General features: G+C 44.9%; 1 protein-coding gene across 4 annotated transcripts in view; it reads left to right on the top strand.

Annotated features, from left to right (window-relative positions):
* ELP2 (elongator acetyltransferase complex subunit 2) overlaps positions 1 to 21,567 on the top strand; it is a 56,230-nt gene that overhangs the window by 21,135 nt on the left and 13,528 nt on the right. For all 4 annotated transcript variants that reach the window (XR_007246126.1, XR_007246127.1, XM_048515607.1 and 1 more), the window contains exons 8-17: positions 2,289 to 2,435; positions 4,662 to 4,757; positions 5,432 to 5,532; positions 7,623 to 7,754; positions 8,799 to 8,948; positions 10,273 to 10,461; positions 10,927 to 10,996; positions 12,666 to 12,758; positions 12,893 to 12,950; positions 14,878 to 14,950. Coding sequence is in view for 2 of the 4 variants with exons in the window: in XM_048515607.1 (XP_048371564.1) it covers positions 2,289 to 2,435; positions 4,662 to 4,757; positions 5,432 to 5,532; positions 7,623 to 7,754; positions 8,799 to 8,948; positions 10,273 to 10,461; positions 10,927 to 10,996; positions 12,666 to 12,758; positions 12,893 to 12,950; positions 14,878 to 14,950 (1,109 nt within the window). In the remaining 2 variants the exon portion in view is untranslated. The remainder of the gene's footprint in view (positions 1 to 2,288; positions 2,436 to 4,661; positions 4,758 to 5,431; positions 5,533 to 7,622; positions 7,755 to 8,798; positions 8,949 to 10,272; positions 10,462 to 10,926; positions 10,997 to 12,665; positions 12,759 to 12,892; positions 12,951 to 14,877; positions 14,951 to 21,567) is intronic.

The following is a 21,567-nucleotide window of genomic DNA, read 5'->3' as shown; positions in this document are numbered from 1 at the left end:
CTGGAAGACATGATAATTAGTGTAATTTTAATGTTTATCATTTGCTGTTTTGTGTTATTATTCTGCTTGCATGAATTTCTTGCTCCCTGCTTTCATAGAAGCATAGAGTTGGAAGAGACCCCAAGGGCCATCAAGTCCAACCCCCTGTCATTCAGGAACACACAATCAAAGCACCCCTGCAGATGGCCACGGGATCACACCCAGTAGTTTCCAAAGTTTACTGAAGTCTGCTTTCTTAAAGTCTTACTACACTTAGTATCCTCTTTCCATTGTATAACAAACTCCAGGAGAACATGGTCACTCCTACCTAAGGACCCAACCACTTCCACCTCATTAATCAGGTTGTTATTATTGGTTAGAAGCAGATCTAAAATAGCCAATCCCCTTCTTGCTTCCTCCACCTGCTGGACCATGAAATTGTCTGCAAGGCAAGCGAGAAATTTGATGGACCTGATAGTCTTGGCAGAATTTGACTCCCAACAAATATCAATATAATTGAAATCTCCCATTAGTACCACTTCTTTCCTTTCTGAAAGTTGGGTCATCTGCTCCATCCAACTCTTCAGTCTGGCTTGGGGCCCCTCACAATGGTAATAGACCCCATCACAATGAGATCACTGCTGTTTTTCTCTCCCTTAATTTTTACCCAGATGCTGTGAACATGGTTTCCAGGATTTAAGTCACAGACCTGCTCACAGCTCTAATCATCCCTGATGTATAACACTATTCCTCCTCCTTTCCTGTTTGATCTATTTCTCTGAAATAGGTTGTACCCTTCAATTATTACATTCTAATCATGAGACTCATCCTATCAGTGATGCCTATTATATTGTATTTGCCTAGCCGTGTTAAGAGTTCAAGTTCATCTTGTTTATTTCCCATGTTGGGTGCATTAGTGTAGAGACATCAAAGGCCATGCACGGTTCATGCCCCTTGGGTGCTTATTTAAGGTTTTATCCCCCTCACTGCTGGGTTTTTGAACTATTCGCTCAGTTCTCTCTATAACCTTCAGCCTCTTCTCTCTAGTACTAGGTGAACTCCTTCCCACTTGGATATTGTCTCCCACTTCACTCAGTTTAAAGCCCTCCTGATCAGGTTTGTCAGTCGCCTAGCAAAAATGCTCTTCCCTACAACTGTGAGGTGCAATGCATCCCTTTGCCAGCAGTCCCTCTTCATGAAACCGCACACCCCGAGAAGTCCAAGAAGCCAAGACGTTCCTGGCGGCACCACCTGCAAAGCCAGCTGTTCACCTCCGCTCTTCTTCTCTCCCTCCATGGGCAGACAATCCTGCAACTGGAAGGAGAGATGAAATGACAACCTGTGCATCCAGTTCCTTACACTTGCTACAGGTGTTAATATCCACATCACCCAGCAAAAAACCCCAAACATTCCACAGCTATTGCAGGTGATTGCAGCAACTCCCTGACTATCCATACTTAGTCATCTTCAATAGTGTTTCCTTCAAAAAGTCTTGCCTATTAAACCAAGGACTTGTTCGCTGAGCTCCAGGGAATGAGACCTAGAGTCTGGAGCTTCTGCCCCATGTCCAGACTCTAACTCACCTTCTGTTGCCTCCCCCAAGATTGCTGCTTACTGACAAACAAACAAACAAACAAAAACTTTGCGTGTTGCTTGGTGCAGTCTGTTCCCTCAACGAGAGTGCTGAAGACAGCTGGATGGCAGTTAAATAGAGGTGGTGACTCACCAGAATCTCCACTTCTGAGACGCCTGAGTGTCAGGATGCCTAGTAGTTGGAATGTTTTTGGGGCTTCTTCTTGCCTTCAGTGGGTGGGGGATGGGATGTCTTTCTCCGCTCTGTCTGGCCAGGTGCTGGCCAAGGCCAGGCTCAGTGGTTTCTGTTTGAGCTGTCTCACTGTCTGCATACTTTCTCAGTGCTGTTCTCATGTGGGGGGAATGTGGAAACATATTACTGTCTACTGCGTGGGAAAAGCCATTCTTGGCTTTTCCAAGCTGTCCTCTGGATCATGAATCAACCTCTGTTCTCTACATGGAGTTTGTTTCAGTTTTCGGGGATCAGACACTGAGGCACGCCCACAGCCAGGACAAGCACACAGCCAACTCTGAAGGCCCCACTGTTGAAGATTGTACTGGATGGGATGATAGCTGATGGTTCTAGGGGTGGACAGTACTGTCAAGTCATGAATGACTTCTAGTGACCCCGCTGAGCTTTCAAGGCAAGAGGCTTTGAGAGGCTGTCTGCCATGGCCGGCCTCTGTGGAGCAGAAGGGTCTGCATCTTTCAATCTTCCTCTTTTTTTCTTTTTAAAGATGGAGGCCTCTTCTTGGCCAGCTGTGCTCAGGATGGCCTGATAAGAATCTGGAAGGTTCACGCAACTTCGCTGCCCCTTCTGGAAATGGGAGAAGATGATGTCATTAGGTTGAAGGAGAACATTTTCACTGTGAAAGATAATGGAGGCAAGTCTGTATTTTGTGCGCAGTTGTGTTGTTTTTTTCACTCTAGATTGTGTAGAAGTGTCTAGGGTTAGTGGTAAGCTTTGCTGTTCTTGTGTGTGAGGTTGTCTTTTGTGGTGGAGAATCCACTAATGAAGTATTACTCTCCTCCAAAACTGGTCTGAGTTTGATCTCGCTTTTCTGACTGATTTGCTTCAGCTTCTCTCACGAACAGAGCTTCCCGTCTCCTCAACCCGCCGTACGGACAGTCTCTGTTCCAGGCCAGGAGACTCAGCCTTTCTGCTGCCGCTACTACGACAACAATAAGAAATAGGGCTATGCCGATGGCACTACACTCCTTTCGGCTGCAAAAAAGTACTTTGCAAGTGGAAATAAGTTTTCCTCCCATAGATGTCCCCTATTGCTGGAGCACCAGCGTGCCAATTGTGTGAAGGGAGGACAGCAACACACTAGCTGGTCCTTAGCATGCACAGCAGTGACGCTCTTCTAACAGACCCACCTGGATCTCTTGTTCTTCCTCCACATTCTCTAACAGTAGAATTGCCACCATGTCACTCTGCACATGTCGTTGGATCCAACCATCTGCTTGTGGAAAGTGCAGGCGAAAATGCTGCTTTCTGCTTCTTCCAGCAATCTCTTCTGATCCCAGGAAAGGGGAATCCTGGGGCTGTTGGGAGCCACCTTCACCAGGAGCCACGCAGCAGGGGTGGGGCTGTTCTGTGGAGAGGGGGGCGGTTGGACTTGTGCTTCCTCCTTCTTCCACCATCACAGCCCCATGGATGGGAGGAGCCCGTGGGAGGAGTTTTCAGAGGTTTTTCCATCTCCTCCCTCACCCCATGCCTTCATATCTTTAGATTGTGCTAAAAGGCATTTAATTTTAAATGTAGATTATTATTTATGTAATTTTTTTAATTAGTTCTCAAAGATCAAAAATTGATGGTGCTTTAATTTAACTTTGTTTTTGTTTCAAACTTTCAACTGTGCTGAAAAAGCCGGATCCAGGCCGTGCATGCCTCGCCATCTATTTGCTTTCAGGAAATATGGTGGGACTGTCCTGTAACTTGGACATGTGGGGTTCTCTAACAAGATGCCATCATCCCAGAGGCGTATCTAGGCAAACTGGAGACTGGGGACAAAACCTGAGTTTGGTGTCCTTTCCCCATATGGGCGGCCATCCTCCCCCACCACAACCAAACAATGATTTTTTTTGCACCAGCTCACAAAACCCCACCAACTCTCTTTCTTAATTTTGTCCTCACACCAACCCTATGAGGTAGGTTGTTAGCCTGAGAAACAGCTCCAAGCCAGTGTAAGTGGGAATTTAGCATGTAAATCTCTCACAAATCACCCCCAGTAAAACATTTACCAAACAAATGTCAGCATCATCTCTCACAAAACACCTCCAGTGGAATCCACCCCCAAACAGCATCACTTTCAATGGTGTTTAAACTAGGGAGTCCAGACTCTTCTTTTAAATCCACCTTACAGGGAGAATCTGGGGTCTCAAGTTAAAACAACATTGAAAATGATGCTGTTTTGGGGTGGATTCTCCCTCACCCTGAAACAGCATCACTTTCAATGTTTAAACTGTGGACCTCACATTCTCCCTTTAAGTCCATGCCGAAGGGGATGGATTTAAAAGGAGAATCTGGGGAAATGTGGGGGGTGTCTGCTATCAGGGGTGCAATTGTTAAGCTAGCAGCACCAAAATTTCAGGATATCGTTAGGATACTCTCCTGATGATACCACCCAGGTTTGGTGAAGTTTGGTTCAGGGGGTCCAAAGTTATGGACCCTCAAAGGTGTAGCCCCCATCTCCTATTAGCTCTCATTGGAAACAATGGGGGATGGGGGCACCCCTTTTGGGAGTCCATAACTTTGGACCCCCTGAACCAAACCTCACCTAACTTGGGTGGTATCATCAGGAGAGTCTCCTAACAATACCCTGAAAGTTTGGTGCTGGTAGCCTAAAAACCGTACCACCTGCAGGCCAAAAACTGAAAAAACACTAAAAAATACAAAAAATACACAAACCAACCTGAAATTTTTGCGCCCTCCACTAGGCAAATATGCCACTGCAAATACCCCATGTTCCCTAGGCAAATACGCCACTACATCGTCCTGAATTTTGTCTCTGTGTGGCTTATTTTGTATTCCTGGTGAGCCTTCTCCTGTGAAATCAGCTCCGTTAGAGCAGCTGTGAAGACTGTGGTTTTGCTTTGTGTGTTAGGTTTGGACACATCCTTTGCTGTGACGTTGGACTCTGTGTTAACTGGACATGAAAGTTGGGTCTATGCAGTTCATTGGCAGCCTTCATTTTTCACAGGTAAGAGCTGTGTGAGCCACAACTTAGGGCAGAACTAGACATGACTAAGAACTTTGTGCTGGTAACCAGATACAAAGAATAGAAGAAGAGTGATGTGGTGGCAGGTCACGCTGCATGGTATTGGGGGGGCGGGGGGGGGGGGGGCTGCCAGCTCCATGTTCTCCACTACATGGAATTCCACCCTACTGCACAAAATGTAATTGTCAACAGGGTACCTCTGTGCTGGAACCCGGTGACCTTGCTGCACTCAGACATTCTCCTTGCCTCCTTACCTCTAATCCAGTGTCATAGGTTCTTTCTTCTCTCCAAGAGAGGACCTTGGCTATGCATGAGCCAAGCATTTTAAGTAAGAACTGAACCTGTGATTTGCCAGCCAAAAATTAATATTTGAGCTCAGAAGCACCTTAAAGACAACAAAATTCACCAGAGGATAAATAAGCTTTGGTGCGTCAGCACTTGCTTTGTCAGATGCTGAGGTAGTCCCAAACCTTTAATTTACAGGACTTTTTTCGTTTTCTTGAAGGTGCTGTACATTGCCGCTAAGAAATGTCTCCCTTTCATGTTGTAGTCATACTATGTATCATTCTTTCTCTTAAAAGTGCCTGCTTTTTCTCATGTCATTGGTGTCTAATAAAAGAGGTTCTAATGTGGTATTTTTCCCCTTTGTACTGTAGATGGTAGGAGGGAACAGCCAATGAGATTGCTTTCTGCTTCAATGGACAAAACCATAATCTTGTGGGCTCCAGATGAGGAATCTGGGGTGTGGTTAGAAAAGGTAGATTCAGTTTTTTACCCCCCTCCCCCCTCAAAAAAAAAAACTTGTCCAAGAAGTTTCAGAAAGTTAAGTATATCTGGTGCACCTGAAGTCAAATCCAAGCCCAAAGAATTAAATTGAAAAGTCTTCATCGAAAATGTAAGTACTAAAATCCACATCCTGCCGCATGTTTTTGAACTTGTATTAACCGCTGTTTTAAATGGGGAGCTAATAATTTACTTATATTGGATTTTAATTGTTCAGTTTTGATTGTACTTAGCCGATTTGTGATTTAACCTTGTTGTACGCTACCCAGAGCCCTTCGGGGATAGGGCGGGTTATAAAACTAAACAAACAAACAATGTCCGGTGACACAAAAATGGTCCTGGGAAGCATGAAAAGCAAGAACTGCCTTCCAAAGGGGCTGCAGTGAAGGAGCCATTTTCCCTGAAAATGCCATCCTATCTCCTTGTAAATTGAAACGAAACCTTGCAAGATTTTTTGCTCTGTATCTTGTGTTTCTTTTTCATTAAGCAGAAGGGTCTGAGGGATCCCCCTCAGGATCAGACTGTTTACACCTTGGACTTCCCTGACTTTTGAAGGAGCCGCCACAGGGGTTTTCGTGGTGGGGCCTGCATGGGTCATGGGGCCCACTGTGATTTTTTCTGATACCCACCAGAAAAGGCGGTGTGGCCAGGTGGGGCTGCTTCCTAGTATGGTTTACTGTTGGGGATCTGATTGGCGGTGCAGATTAAAATAACTTTGTTTCAGTACAAGCTGCCACCATAATTGGGGTGCTGTGTGGTTTCTGGGCTGTATGGCCATGTTCTCGTAGCATTTTCTCCTGACGTTTCGCCTGCATCGGTGGCTGGCATCTTCAGAGGACCACCATAATTGTTTTATTCTCTCTTCTTTTCTGGTGCATTTTTAGTAATTACCTTTCTTGTTTCCTCTGTGTGGTTTTCCTGTGTGTGTCTACATCGTGGATATGGCCATCTTGTGGTTGGCTCTGCCCCCCTTAGCAGCCATTTTGTGGTTGCGCCCACCACTCCATGTCAGAACTCCTTCCTTCCTTCCTTCCTTCCTTCCTTCCTTCCTTCCTTCCTTCCTTCCTTCCTTCCTTCCTTCCTTCCTTCCTTCCTTCCTTCCTTCCTTCCTTCCTTCCTTCCTTCCTTCCTTCCTTCCTTCCTTCCTTCCTTCCTTCCTTCCTTCCTTCCTTCCTTCCTTCCTTCCTTCCTTCCTTCCTCCCTTCCTCCCTTCCTTCCTCCCTTCCTTCCTTCCTCCCTCCCTCCCTCCCTCCCTCCCTCCCTCCCTCCCTCCCTCCCTCCCTCCCTCCCTCCCTCCCTCCCTCCCTCCCTCCCTCCCTCCCTCCCTCCCTCCCTTCCTTCCTTCCTTCCTTCCTTCCTTCCTTCCTTCCTTCCTTCCTTCCTTCCTTCCTTCCTTCCTTCCTTCCTTCCTTCCTTCCTTCCTTCCTTCCTTCCTTCCTTCCTTCCTTCCTTCCTTCCTTCCTTCCTTCCTTCCTTCCTTCCTTCCTTCCTTCCTTCCTTCCTTCCTTCCTTCCTTCCTTCCTTCCTTCCTTCCTTCCTTCCTTCCTTCCAAGTTAGCTGTGTATTTGCAAAGGCATCATTCATCCATAATCCATAGATAGTAAATAGGTTTGCAAACTCATTGTTGGGAAGGAACTGGGTTTACATAAGCTGTGTGCACATTGAGCACAAAGTCATGGGAGAGGGGTTGTTGCATGAATGAAACCCCCTGTTTGTAAACACCGTTGTTGGGCTCTTGAGAATGTTCTTCCCTTTGCACTGCAAGCAACTTCTGTAGAAGCCTTCTGGCATCAGCCAGAACCTTTAAAAAAAATACCGGATGGTGGACTTAGATTTTCTTTTAATGTTTAGTGGGTGCTGTTTTTAATTTCTGTGTTATCATGGTTTCTTAGCTCTCCAAAGGAGAGATACTAGAGTCCTGTTAGGAATGTATTCTTCTGGATATGATGCTAAACCAAAGCTGGGGCGTAGCTATGTTGTGTAGAGCTTATGCCTGTAACTGTTAAATAGACCCAAGAAGGCCCATAACTGACTCACACATTTTGCCTCTGACTTGGCAACCAGGTCCGAGTCGGAGAAGTGGGGGGAAATACGCTCGGGTTTTTTGACTGCTGCTTCAGCCCAGACGGCACAAGGATTCTTGCTCATGCTTTCCATGGAGCGCTGCATCTGTGGAGACAGACTTCGGCGGACAAGGCAAGGCCTTTTATTCTTCTGACTGTTGGGCAGAATAGTGGGTGAGGAATGTCGTCTTGTCCTTCCTTACCTGCTGCAGACCTGCTTTGCTGTGGAGAGTTGTTCTTGCTTTGGCAGGTGCTTTGCTCTCTGACGGTCTGGCCTTGGGAGCCTGCTGCTGGGATGGGCCTCGAGTCTGGGCTTTTCTGGGTTTCCCTGTTCTCAGGTGGGGGTGGGGGTGGGGTTTGCACGAACCATATTATCCACTTCTGGGTGCCTTTTTGCCAGAATCGTCTTTCCTTTGTCTGTCAATAAAATCCTCTAAAACTATCAAGTGGTTTGTTGTCTGATCCTGGGAGTTGACACCTATCTGTTTTGCTCACCTGGTGTACTACTTCCCTGGCAAAGTGACCTGGTCTCCTGGATCCTAGTCTGAGACTCAGACCTCTCCACAATGGTATCCTTGTCAAGTTGTTTTTTAATGGCACTTCCCCAGCGGTTCCCCAGATTGTGGGCAAAGTGCAAAGAGGTTGTGAACACTCAAGAGGAATTGAATTAGATCCAAAGCACCGTTGCATCAGCAGAAAGCACTTCCGCTTGCTCAAAGATGTGGCCTCTTGTCCCCAATTGATGTGGGCATCCCTCTCAGACGTCTCTTGTCTCTCCCAGTGTCAGGCAAGAGAACAAGAAGAGAGGAACGGCCCATTCCCTGGATGCAACCCAGGGGGGGAAGGTAACATAAATTGGAAAAGGCAAAAAGTATTTACTGATCCAAAGATAAGAATGTTTTGGCGTAATTAACTGCAAAGAGATGATCAGGTCTCTTCCACCGAAATCAGCAGGCACTTAATGTTGGCAGGGTTGTGCCCAAACTGCTCCACCGCGTGCAGAGACTGTGCTTCCCAGTTCCACTCCCATCTTTTGTTGGTTCTGTTCTGGGCCACATCGAGGCTACTTGAATTCAGTTGTTTTCCCCAATCAATTCTGTACCTCTTTTGCAGTCAGTATCTCCTTCTGTCCACTGCATAACTGTTTACTGTTCAAAATATTCTCTTGTTTTAATAGCAAGAGTGGATTCCAGAAGTGGTGATTTCTGGGCATTTCAATAGCGTACAAGATGTGAACTGGGACCCAGAGGGAGAATTCATCATCACTGTCGGTTCTGATCAAACAACAAGAATCTTTGCTCCATGGAAAAGAGAGAACCAGCAAGAGGTATTTTTTGCTAGCATAATAAATAGCACATAGCAATTAATTGGATGTTTTCCAGCAAAATGTTAAGCTTGAGCAAAGATTTGTGTCTCAGATGTCCTATGACTTGTTTGTATTGTCTCTGGGTTCCTAGTCTATTATTATAATATTAGCAACCCAGCCCATTGCAGGGGAGATGAGGTGGGCCCTAGCAAAGGGTTGAAGAGGAAGCTGGGATTGTAGCGGGCCCCAGACTACCCTTCCTTGTGGCTCACGACTTACCTGGTTCTGTGCCTCGGTGGTGGGAGAGGTGTGGCTTGGGGTAGGTGGGAAGGTGAGATAGGGAGAGGGTGGAGAGGAGTGGCTTGGGGTGGGGTGAAAGAGGCTGGCAGGCATTTTGGGGCAGGGGTGGAAGAGGTGGGGGGGTGAAGCAGCTGCTCCGCTGCTTGGCTGGGGAGGCAGGAGGGCTTGTGGGGGCCCACGGAGCAGTGGCACCAAAAGGAATTGAATGTCAGGACAATGAACTCCGACCAGTGAGAGAGCAGGACTCACTTTGTGAGTCCTCCTCCCTCATTGGTGGAGAGTTCATCGTCCCAACATTTGATTCCTTAGCAGTTTATTGTTTAGGATTGCCCAGTATTGCTTAAGAGTAAACATTGTGCTGGAAGGAGTTGTTTCAAAATGACGCCCTGTTGCATGTTGGCTTCTAGCTAGATTTAATGGTGTCATGGCTCCTGTAGCATTCTGTGACTTTATTCTGTTTCCTGATCAAGAATGTTAGAAGAGAGAGGATTATCTAAAGTTAGCTTGGAGCAACAAGTGAGTTTAGAGTGGATTCCAATCTCTACTTTTTTAAATTCAATTCCCTTGATTTTTTAAAATGACAATTTTTCACCTGAGAATATCCCTGGTACTTCTAACAAGCTTTGGCTCTTTGTTCAAATGGGGATTCATTTATTGGAATTAATTCACTTCCTGAGTGCTTGTAAGTATGTGTGAATAACATCTTTTTGGTGAAACATGATCCTGGTAGATCTGGAACACAGGCCAGTGGAGCTAAAATTCCTGGATCTAAAATTATCTGTCTACTGAACTTCTGTGCTGTCTTTCGCCTGAGAAGCTTAGGGTGCTATTCATGCATCCCCTCCTTTTCCTGGTGAAGTAGGTGGGACTTATCCATGGTTAGTGTTTCAAGATCATCCAGGGAATTCCATGGCTGAGTGGGAGTTTGAAACTGGGTCTGTCTAATGGCAGCATCCCAAGGATAGCCGCATCAGAAGTGGGCTCCATGTCTAAATACAAATGTTTCTCTTCACTAGTAGCCAGCTAATGTGAACTATTCTTATAGGTAACCTGGCATGAAGTGGCAAGACCTCAGGTCCATGGGTATGACATGCAGTGTTTAGCCATGATTGGGCGGTTTCAGTTTGTCTCTGGCGCAGATGAGAAAGTGCTTCGAGTGTTTACATCACCTAGAAATTTTGTAGAAAACTTCAGTCGCATTTCCGGGGTCTCTCTGGAGAAGCTGCACTTTGGGGTAAGTATATGTTTAGTTTTTTTGTAAGAAAGAAATATCTTGAAACACCATGAGCTTTATAAATTTAGAATCCTCATTTGAGATTTAGGTGATCCTTGGAGAATTGTTGCAATTTCTTTATTTAAAAAAAGGTTGCAAACGAACCTTGAGTCTCTCTAATATAAAACCCTGGTGCTCGTACCTCAGTCGCTTGTGGACAGATTATTAAGGTATCTTTGGGTTGAAAGAGCAGAAGATGTATTTTGAGAGAATGAGAGACAGAGGCTGAGACAGGCAATGTTTTAATTTTTCTAGCAATTGAGATATTTGGTGATACATGTGGCAGTTGCAGATTTCTGACTCACTGGAAGTAGAGCTAAGGGCCACATGCCAATTGTTCAGAGCTCATGAGGTGTGACACCTTTATTTACAAATGAGATTGAGGACCCAATTGCTTAAACAGATTCTTTAAAATTTGCTTTTTAGCAAATGATTGATCTTCCAGACGGCGCTACTGTGCCAGCTTTAGGTTTATCCAATAAAGCTGTCTTTCAAGGTAAGCCTGTGTGTTAAGAACTGTAATGTGGGTGAAGGGGGGGTGGGGGCTTGGCATACTTTTGTGCATGCGTGATTTATGCATATGTGTGTCTTTTTGTTTTATTTAAAGCTCAGGTTTCTTCTTGAAACTGTCGGCACTAGTATGAGATGCCCCACAAACATTGCAGCAGAACTAAGATCACACACAAAAAAACCCAGAAGCATTGCCCAGAAAGAGCGTTGGACATAATATATCACAAACACTGTAAAAAAACAGAATTCCAATAGTAGAAAACAATGCAATCAGGGCATGATAATGCCTATAATGAACCACAGAATATGCCCCTGCCCTTGCCAGACAGAAGCGCCAAATTGGGGCACTCTGCCTCTGGCCCAAGAACCCAGATCTCCTCACCACCTGCTCCCCCTCAGGATCAGATTTGCTTTCCGGTTTTGTCTGTGCTTGGCCTGTTGCCTTGCTTGGTCCAATTTTATTTTTTTCCTGTTTCAAATTTCTCTTTTCTGTTTGTTAATTATACTGAGAAATTTAATTAAAATATTGTTTTAAAAAATGAAATTCCAGCTAAGACGACCATGCAGACCGTGGAGGAACACAAGACTTGTATAGTCTCTACACGATAAAAGCGTTTCCCCTTTGCTTGATTAGTCAAGCCAGTCAGCATGCCCACTGGACCGCTGCCTCCTGAGTCCCTTCTCTGCAACATCCCTCCCACCTTCTGACTAGGATATGAGAACTCAGAGATTTCTATTCCAACTTGTATCTGATGAAGGGAGCTGTTCTGCAGGCAAGCAGGGTGTAGTCAGGTCACAGTCCAACAGTTCATGGCACAGATGATCAGGCAAATAGGCTGGAGCTCAATAGTAGACCAGAAGCAACAGGAAACACACTTGTTGCACCCAGGCAGAAGCAGGCTCACAGCAAGGTTTATATGGAGAGTCTTGCCTCAGGGGTTGGGATTCTGCAATCCTCGTCAGATGTAGATACTTCTATTCTCCCATATCTCGCTGCCAGACGAGCAGTACTCCTCCTTTGCTTCTGCAGCAGCTGCCTCTGCCTCCTGTGCACAGCTGGCTTATCACTGGGTTCCCCAGGAGGATCTGCAGGCTCCCCCACCTGCCCATCATCAAGCAGGGAAGGGCTGGGAGTTGGTTCTTCTGCCTTCCTCTGGAGCAGCCTCCTCTGGCTGCATGGTGTCCTCAAGTTCTGCCTCAGAGTCCTGTGTGTCCTGGTAAGTCCCCAGGGGCTGGCTCATGACAGGAGCTGTGACTCTTGAAGGCTTTGTGCCCTGAGGCTCTCGTGGCCTCTGAGGTGCTCCTGGACTCGTATCTAGCTGTTCTACTGGAGATCCATTGTAGAAGTCCCTTACGAGGTGTTTTTCCTTTGCCCCTTCTTAGGAGAGTGGATAGATTTGTTTGGGACCCACAGTGAGGGGGAAGGAATTGTACACAATTATTCCACTCCCCCTCAGCTGTTGTGTGAATTGAGATGGTTGGCTTGTGTTTTGAGGCACAAATATTTTTCTTACAATTTAGTATTACTTGGGTTTCCTATCAGTGCATAATTGAGTTATAACTTAGACTTTGAATGATTTCTGTGTAATTTTTCTTAGCTATTTTATCTTTTCCATGTTATTTTCTTGCTGATTAAAAAAAATCTTTTCTGGCAGAGGACACAGCAATTCAGACCAAGGAAGAGGAGAAAAATGTTAATCCTTTCAGTCAGTATTGTGAGAATTACTTTCAGCCATGTAGCCTTACAGGTACGGAATCTGATTTGTGCATAACTTTATTTTTGAAGCAAAGTTTTGGAATTGAAATGAAAGAGAACAGATGAGTGAACAAAATCTGGTGGGACTGAGAAAGCCCCCCGTTTCAAACCAGTTATTTCTTGCAGAGCCTCCTACAGAAGATCATCTTTTGCAGAACACGCTGTGGCCCGAAACCCAGAAACTGTGAGTCACTTTGGCTTTAGAGCGCCAGAGGGGAAAGCATTGAAGGAACTTGGAAACTCACTTAACTCACTTATTTAAGCCATTTTCTCTTCCCTCTTCAAATAGAGATTTATTCTGGGTTAATTTTGGACCAACTGTATGATCATAAATTTGCATTTTGATTTTTATCCAACAAACTCAAGGCAACCCCTCTGACTTTCTTTCTACTTTGCCTTCACAACACCCTGGGAGGTAGGCTAAGGTGGCACATGGTGGCTGGCCAAGGCTAATCCAGTGAGCTTCCAGACTGAGCAGCTCCCTCATCACAACCCACACAAGTCTGCCATAGAAGGCTTGTTTCAAATGGTGCCTTCAAGATCTCATTTGTATCTATTTCTTTAATGAAGCATAGCCCACCTTATCGCAAAGGCTCAGGGCCGGTTTATTCTCACCAGCCATAAATCATTTTGAAGATAAAACATCTTCCACAGCTTCTGAAAGATTCTAAGGTTTTGGTCTGTCTTCAGAGGAATTCCTAGTAATCTTTACAAAACCTCAAGAGGTAGGTAGGCTGCTTTCTGCCTGAGAGAGGAATAACTGAGACTGAAAGTTAGTGGCTTTCCTACCCAGATTCAGATACTTATTTTATTATTTATTTAATTTAATTTTTAGATCTCCTCCCTTTACTAGCCCAAGCCAGGCTAAAGGCAGGTAACAACATCTGTAGCATATGAGGCAGCTGATATATTGCATTCTGAATGGTGGATTACAAAGGGACCACGCATGAGACATGATGACTTCCCTGTTAGGCCTTGGAACCTTAAGCCAATAAACAGATTCTGAAATATCAACCAGTAGCATTTACTGATGAGGCATACAATCACCATACTTGGCAAAGCTGACATTCCCAGTCCCCTTTATCCCCCACAGAAAGCCCCCCCCCCCGGTTTCCCAAGAATTCCTGAATACAGTCTTTGGAGCTGAGACGGTCCCAAGGTCAGCTGCAGATAATGAAGGAGCCTCCTGACTTCCTACCCCTATGAGGTAACAGATGTAATTCTTTTGTCATGGGACAGAGGTGCCAAGGGAAGCCTATTTTACTACAAAGTGTGTGAAAGCCATAAAGTAAAGTTCAAATAAAGAAGGCACAGATGGCAATGGTGACATATAGCAGGCTGGTTACATATATCTCAAAGCAGCATTGGTTTGTTATTTCAATTGGTTACACAGGATTAGGAATGCACTCCCCCCCCCAAAAAACCCCCCAGAGCTCACCTAGTTCTGTCTGTCCCACTTCTCCTCTTCACCGCTACTCCACTGCCTCCAAAGAGGCTGAGCAACACAGCTAATAGCAAGCCCACCTCTCAGAAGCTTAGCCCTTTCTGTCCTACTCCTTTTCTCCACTGCTACTCCTCTCCGCTGCTTCCAGAGACTCTTCTTCTTGCCTGTAACCAGTTGGTGGATCAGTGTCTAATACTTTTTTAAGGGCTTGGGAAAAAAATTATGTGCCATGTTAAGTCCTAAATTTAGGGGTGTCAGCTTGGAGTGGGAAAATTCTTCATCCTTATTTGTGAATGAATTGGAGGTATTTCCCATAATATTACTTGTCTCTGAAATATGGCTTGACTACCACAAATGGTATTTTATTGAAATACTCAGTCACAGAATTGCGCAGGGTCAGTTGCGTAGCATGTATTTGTCTCATGAAGGCAATGAAACCTGCAGGAAATTTGTGGCTTGTGGAAGTTGTTCCAGAATCTTGTATAATAGGAAGGAGCTCCAAAAGCAGAGTTACAAAGATTCCAGTTGTGGAAATTTTCCCTGGGAGTAAAACGTTGAAAAGTTACTGATTAGAAGAATGGCTCATTAGAGCTGGGTGCAACTCTTTGTGTCTGTAGTTTGCTCTTTAAAAAATCATTTTCCCCTTTCATTTTGTTTGTCACTTTAGATATGGGCATGGTCATGAAATTTTCTGTGTTGCTTGCAATGATGCTGGAACAGTAATTGCCTCTGCATGTAAGGTAAGGAAAGGTAGTGATTAAAGTGGTTTTGGCAAACAACTCTCTTCTGATATTAGTCTCTTAGGTTGAGGAATATCTTAAAATACTGAGATCCACGAGTATGCACAACAGCAACAGAAGATACTTTATATGTAGTGTCAGTTGAATGGATGTTAGAAAAAGAAATATATTGCTGTCCTCCTGGACTGTTCAAACAGTTTCCTTTATTGGAAACAGTATATCAGGCCCCTGGACTGTTCAGTTTATTTGTTTATTATGAAACAGAAATAAACATTTAGACTTCTGTTTCCAGACCTAAGCATAGCCAGTATTGCAGCCACCGTTGTGTCCCACATCACCCCCTACGTCATGTCCCCCCACCCTGGCTGACCAGTTCCGTGGTTTGTTGAAAGAAGAAACAACCTTCCCCCACAAGGTCAAAATAATCTATGCTCCACACTACTGACACAGTAGCTGGTGTCTAACAAGCTGATAACAAATCTGAGAAAACTCAAAGTGGAAGCATAGTGGGGGGGAGGGGGGGGGATGAGCAAAGAAAGGTTCCCATATTTAATATTAGGTTATCGGGCGTCACCCACGCTTATAGTCATGCTTTATTTTAAGTGCTAATGTTTAGATAGCCTCCGCTGCTTTTATAAGTTTTAGCCAATTTATGATGATTTTATTATTGTATTTATTATATGCTGTACACCTCCCAGAGCCCTTCGGGGACGGGGCGGTATAGAAGCCCAAAGTATAAATAAATAAAATATCCCAACTAGGAGTTAAATCATGGCAAGATCATTATGTAGGATCCGGATCAACCATTGACAGAATTAGAGTTTACACGCAAAGAAGCTTCCATTATACCCTCACCCCCCATTCCTCCTCCCTTCCCACAACACGCAAGTTCCACATCACCAGACACCCCCTTTCGGCACTAGTTCCCCAGGGGGAGTAGGTGCCCCGTCATTCCCAGGAGGAGGCAGAGGTACAACGTTCACCAAGTCAAAACAGTCCATACTCCCTAGTGTTTCAAAGTTCAAAGCAAGCAGCTGCATACCAAATTGACTAGCCCGTGCTGAAAAGCAAAAGTAACAAGCTAGTATATAGAAGCATTCCTAATAGAAGGGAATGGCAGGATCGGACCAAAACAAGTCAGGTAATGACACATATCAAGATTTTTTGCAAAGGACAGAGCAAAACTGATGATTTTCTTGCAAAATCTGTATGCAGAACATGAACCTTTGGGAAGCCCAATTCCTACAAAAAATGCAGCAAATTACCAAGTTAAATTTTTGGGTGAAATTGGCAGCTGCGTTTTACGGCGGATGATGATTATCATATACCTGGAATTATAGTACAATTATTTCAGAGAGGAGCTTTGTTAGTCTGTCGCAGAACGGCTGGATGCCAGTCCAGTAGCACCTTAAGAGATCAACAAGGTTTTGGGGTGCAGGAGCTTTCAAGTCTCAAAGCTCCATAACTGTTGAAGAGAACTTTGACTGGGGTGCTGCGGGGTTCCCGGGCTGTGTGGCCATGTTCCAGTAGCATTTTAACCTAACGTTTCGCCTACATCTGTGGCTGGCATCTTCAGAGGATTCTCTTCAGATCATCTGAAGATGCCAGCCACAGATGCAGGCGAAACTGGAACACGGCCATGCAGCCCGGAAACCCCACAACACCCAAGTGACTGGCCGTGAAAGCCTTCGACAATATATAGAACTTTGACTCCGTCTCTGTCTCTCTTTGCAGTCAAGTCACAGTTGACTTATGATGACCTGTAAGGTCTTCAAGGCAGGAGGCATTCAGGGACATCCAGTGTAGCAATGGCACAGGATGGTAGAGCCTGGATTTGCTCTGGGTCTCAAAGCTTAGGTTTGCAGCTCTGAGAAGTGTTGTATGCCTCTCCGGATGAAGGAGAGAGCCAGAGAAAAGCCTCCTGTACTCCTGAGGCAGTGTCCTCTGGTTGAGGTCATGAAGTAACACCTATTGTAGTCATACACTGGGGTTGAGAAGCCGGAGTTTAGCAGTGGTGCCATCATTTTCCAGCTTGAGCCTCTGACCCCCTATGGGAGGAAACATCCAAGCTCTTGTGGACAGAATGAAGATCTAAAGATAGTGATAAGAGAAGTCCAAATCCTGGTGTTGATAAGTCCGACAAAAATCAGGAAAACTTTCTCTAAAAGGCGGTGGTGTATTTACCTAGGGACGAGGGGTACCCTCTGTCCCCAGGTGCCATAATCTGGTCACATGGGGGTGCAAAATTGGCCCCCCACGTGACCAAGAAGATGGCAAGACAGCCTCATCTCTTTGGGCACCCTCGACCCCGCCTATGTCATCATCAACATGGGTGGGGCCAAGGAAGCCCAGCTACCGCCCCCTAGCCCCTGGCTCCCAGCCGGCATCCAGCAGTCCCTTCTGCCCTCCCCTCTGGTGAGAGCAGAAGCAGCTGCTGTCCCCCTTCCTCTGAAAGCTGCTTTTATAAGCACTGAGGCCGTGGGCAGGGCTTGGGGAGGCGGGGCCATGCCGCGGGAGACAGTTTGTCTCCAGGCACCATTTCTCCCCAATACGCCTCTGCTAAAAGGTATAAAATGTTGAACGAAATGTAAATTCCAGAAAATGAATTAAGACAAAAGCCAGCCAAGGGATAACCTCAAAGGAGAAGACTGCAAAGTGGGATAGTTGATTAAGACCTAAAAAGGACTAAAAAGAATCCAGACTTTATGTCCTCTCTGGTTGGCAGGTTGCCAGATTAGAAACAGAAAAGATCCTGCACCTGGAAGGTGTCACTAAACGACAGAGGGGGGAGAGATTGGTTTCCGCATTAGTTTATTGGAGACTCTGTGCGACTGTTCAATAGTGGCTGTACATAATGACTGCAACAAGAAAGAGTTCAGTCTCTAGGGAAATTGGGGAAATTGTTATCTTCTTCCACACAAAAGAAATGGCAGACCAAGTTTTAGAGGCTCACAGAAAATCACCTGTCAAGATGGAAGACAAAGATATTGTGATGAAAAAATACCCTTTAGAGTTTTACTGTGCATTTTTGTTGGACATTTTAAGAAAGAACGAAATTAAGTTCACATGGCCTAAATGGGAAGGGCTTCTCTTCGCTTTCAAAGGTCAACTGCAAAGAATCACTTCAATAGCAAGAACTAAAGAAATTTCCGAGAAAATGTAAAAAGAACTTACTTAACAATATCTAGTTATATAACTCAGTGTTAATAAGATGGTGAAACGAACTTGTTTATTAGAGTTTAAGATGAATAAAGTTTGGGAAGTTAGTTCAGGTATGATGTTGAGAGATGGGAGATAAGTGATGAATTGTGGAACCTAAGATGAAATGTTTGAATTTAGGGAACTTGTTAGGGAGATAAGTGTGTTTCTTTCTTTGCTTGAAGTTTTTTTCACTTTTTGATTTAGAATTTTTTTTAAAAAAAGAACTATGTTAATCAATAATTAAACATATGGATAAGATTAATAGCAGGGTATGGTCAGGAAGTTGTTAGTTATTTGTAGTATTTGCTCTTGTTCTGTTGGTTGAGCAGGATGACTTGTTCACTTGTGTTTCCCCCTCTGTTAGTTTTGTTGTAGTTATAAAAAAAACCTATTAAATTATTATTCTTAAAAGGCAGGAGGCATCCGGAGGTGGTCTGCCATTGCCTGCTCCACATCATGACCCTGATCTTCCCTAGTGGTCTCCCAGCCACGTACTAGCCAGGGTCAGGGGCTGAGGGGGGGTGACTGGCCCAGGGTCACCCAGGAGGTTCCCACGGTGTGAGTGGGAATTCAAACATGGGCTTCCCAGATCCTCCTCCAGCATTTTAACCACTGCCCCACTCCTCCTCCCCTCCCCCCGCCCCGACCTTGTTCGGTGCTCCTGGACTAGAATATAGTTATAATAGAATTGATGTCTGATGAGTATTGGATATAATTGATGTCTAATAAATAAGTGGCCTAGCTGAGGCAATGCTAGTCTGCTTTTTAGGCAATTTCAAAAATGGCATACCTTTCTGAAAGGCTTCCTGTGTTGTCTTCTCTTCTTCAAGAAACCAGATCAGTTTGAGAAACAGGATTTCTGCGGTGCTGTGTGGTTTCCGGGCTGTATGGCAGCATTCTCTCCGGACGTTTCTCCTGCATCTATGGCTGGCATCTTCAGAGGATCTGATAGTAGGAAAGGAAAGCAAGTGGAGTATATAGGATTCCTTTCCTACTATCAGATCCTCTGAAGATGCCAGCCATAGATGCAGGAGAAACGTCCGGAGAGAATGCTGCTAGAACACGGCCATACAGCCCGGAAACCACACAGCACCCCAGTGATTCCGGCCGTGAAAGCCTTTGACAATACATTAACCAAGATTTCGTTTTTAGTAATCAATTAAGATTCATATTAAAACACAAGAAGAATGATTTTTCTTTAGACAACGAGAACCAGTGTGGGGTGGTAGTTAAAGTGTCAGACCAAGAGGGAGTCTGGGGATCAGGCCCACCAGCTACCCCCAAGTGATTTGCTGCCAGGCTACCTACATCACTCATTCAAGGTTGTTCATCAACAGCCACCATGCAAAAGCCAGTTAGGCTTCACAACTGTAAGCCAATAAATGGACTCTGCATTGAACAGTAGCGTTTATTGAATAGCACCACACTTAGCAAAGCCAGTCCTGACAAACCTGGCATTCACAATCCCCTTTATCCCCTATAGAGAACTATCATCAGAGTTTATAGCAGAGCTACTCTGGTAAGATGGGAAGGTTTAGTAACCTTCTTGCACTCACTGCAGCCTCCTAGCACACTTGGAAAAGAATACTCTTCACACAAGATGTTTTTTCCATAGGAAGGTTTTACTTTAGTAATTGCAAGGTTACACAAGTCTATGCTATACAGGACTATAAAGCTATACAGAACTCTTCAGCAAGAACAAAGTTGAACACACACTCTCTGAACTTAGACTCAGTCACTGAACTTAGCATATACAATGCAATGGTTCTTATACATCCAACAAGGATACTTTTCCCCCACCCCGTCAACAGCCTCTCATTGGTCTAAAGCAGGGGTCTGCAACCTGTGGCTCTCCAGATGTTAATGGACTACAATTCCCATCAGCCCCTGCCAGCACAGCTGCTGGCAGGGGCTGATGGGAATTGCAGTCCATTAACATCTGGAGATCCGCAGGTTGCAGACCCCTGGTCTAGAGTCACAGTTGAACTCACCAATCATGTTAAAGGTCAACTGTAGCTTCTTGTCCCTAGACTGACTGTCTCTGGCCTTTGTGTTGGGCAAATCTCTGCTCATTAGAAGATGAACCTTTCTTTTTTATATATCATGACAAGAACCCCCCTCCCATTTTCCCCAAAAACAGTCTTTGGAGCTAAAGCGCCCCAAGATCAGCAGCAGATAGCGAGAGAGCTACCTGGCTTTCTGCCCCATGAGATAACGGATTTAATTCTTTTCTCATGGGACTAGGTGTCAGCGGAAGCCTAGTTGTCTACAAAGCTTGTGAAATCATAAAGTAAAAATCAAGGAAAGAATGCACAGATGGCAGTGGATACATATAGCAGGCTGGCTACATATATTTTTCTAGCTGCAGTAATTTGTTATTTTAAGCAGTTGCACAGTTCCAAGGAGGGGAAGCTTTGGAGTGATAAAAGGTTTTATCCAAAGGCAGTTCACCAGAACTAGCTTAATGTCAAGCCCTGGATCTGCAGACAAATATCAGACTTTGGATTTTTCAGTAAGAAGGTAGACATAGCTTGACATAGCTAGAGAAAGTCAGTTCTGGTGAACTGCCTTTGGGTAAAACGTTTTATCACCCCAAAGCTTCCCCTCCTTCCCTCACTCCCCTTTCTCAACCCATATCAAAGACAGTGTGAAATAGAACAGGAATGTTACAACCGTTATGGCACTTGGGCACCTCTACTTAGCTACATTGCAGAGATCAAGGGAAGATAGGAAAATGAAAGTAAAGATCCATTAACATGATAGAGCCCTTTTTGATGTCGGAATAGCTCTTACTGACACTCAATCACCTAGATAGCATCCCCCTGACACCAGTGAGGTTTACTGGTTAAACTGAAGCTAGATCCAAGAAAAGGGAACTCTGAGTCCCCTTTCAGAGAAAGGTGGGATACAAATAAATAAATAGAATTTGAGTATAATCTTTTCCCCCTTAAATATACCATAGTTCAGTTAATGTTTTATTCAGAAGGATCTTCTGTGTCATTTGTACCAGGGTGTTCAGAGCTGCAAATATGAGGGTCAACTTATTTTACTCCTATCAGGTAGGCTAGGCTGAGAAAGAGGCTCATCCAGTGAGTTTGATGGCTAAGGGGGTGGTGTTTGACCCCAACTTTCCAGTCCAAGCCCAACAGATACACCACACCAGCTCTGTTGTTGCTGTGAGTGTGCGCTTGTCTTTGGTCTCTCTGTGTGCTTGTAGGCAAGATTCAGATTAGAATTATTATTATTATGAATATAATAGAGCTGCCTCTCTATCTAGAGTTTCCGTTACAGCCACCTAGGCCAAGGGGCAAGGGAACTCTTCTCCCCTCAAGCCAGAGGGAAGAAAGAGAGGCAAAGGTTCCCAATCACAGACAAAAGTCTTACTCAGAATAAAAGCAGAGTTTATTTCTAAGCCA

Source organism: Sphaerodactylus townsendi, linkage group LG14 (genome assembly GCF_021028975.2).
Source record: "Sphaerodactylus townsendi isolate TG3544 linkage group LG14, MPM_Stown_v2.3, whole genome shotgun sequence".
Classification (NCBI taxonomy): Eukaryota; Metazoa; Chordata; class Lepidosauria; order Squamata; family Sphaerodactylidae; genus Sphaerodactylus; species Sphaerodactylus townsendi.
This window is presented reverse-complemented; position numbering and strand designations above follow the sequence as displayed.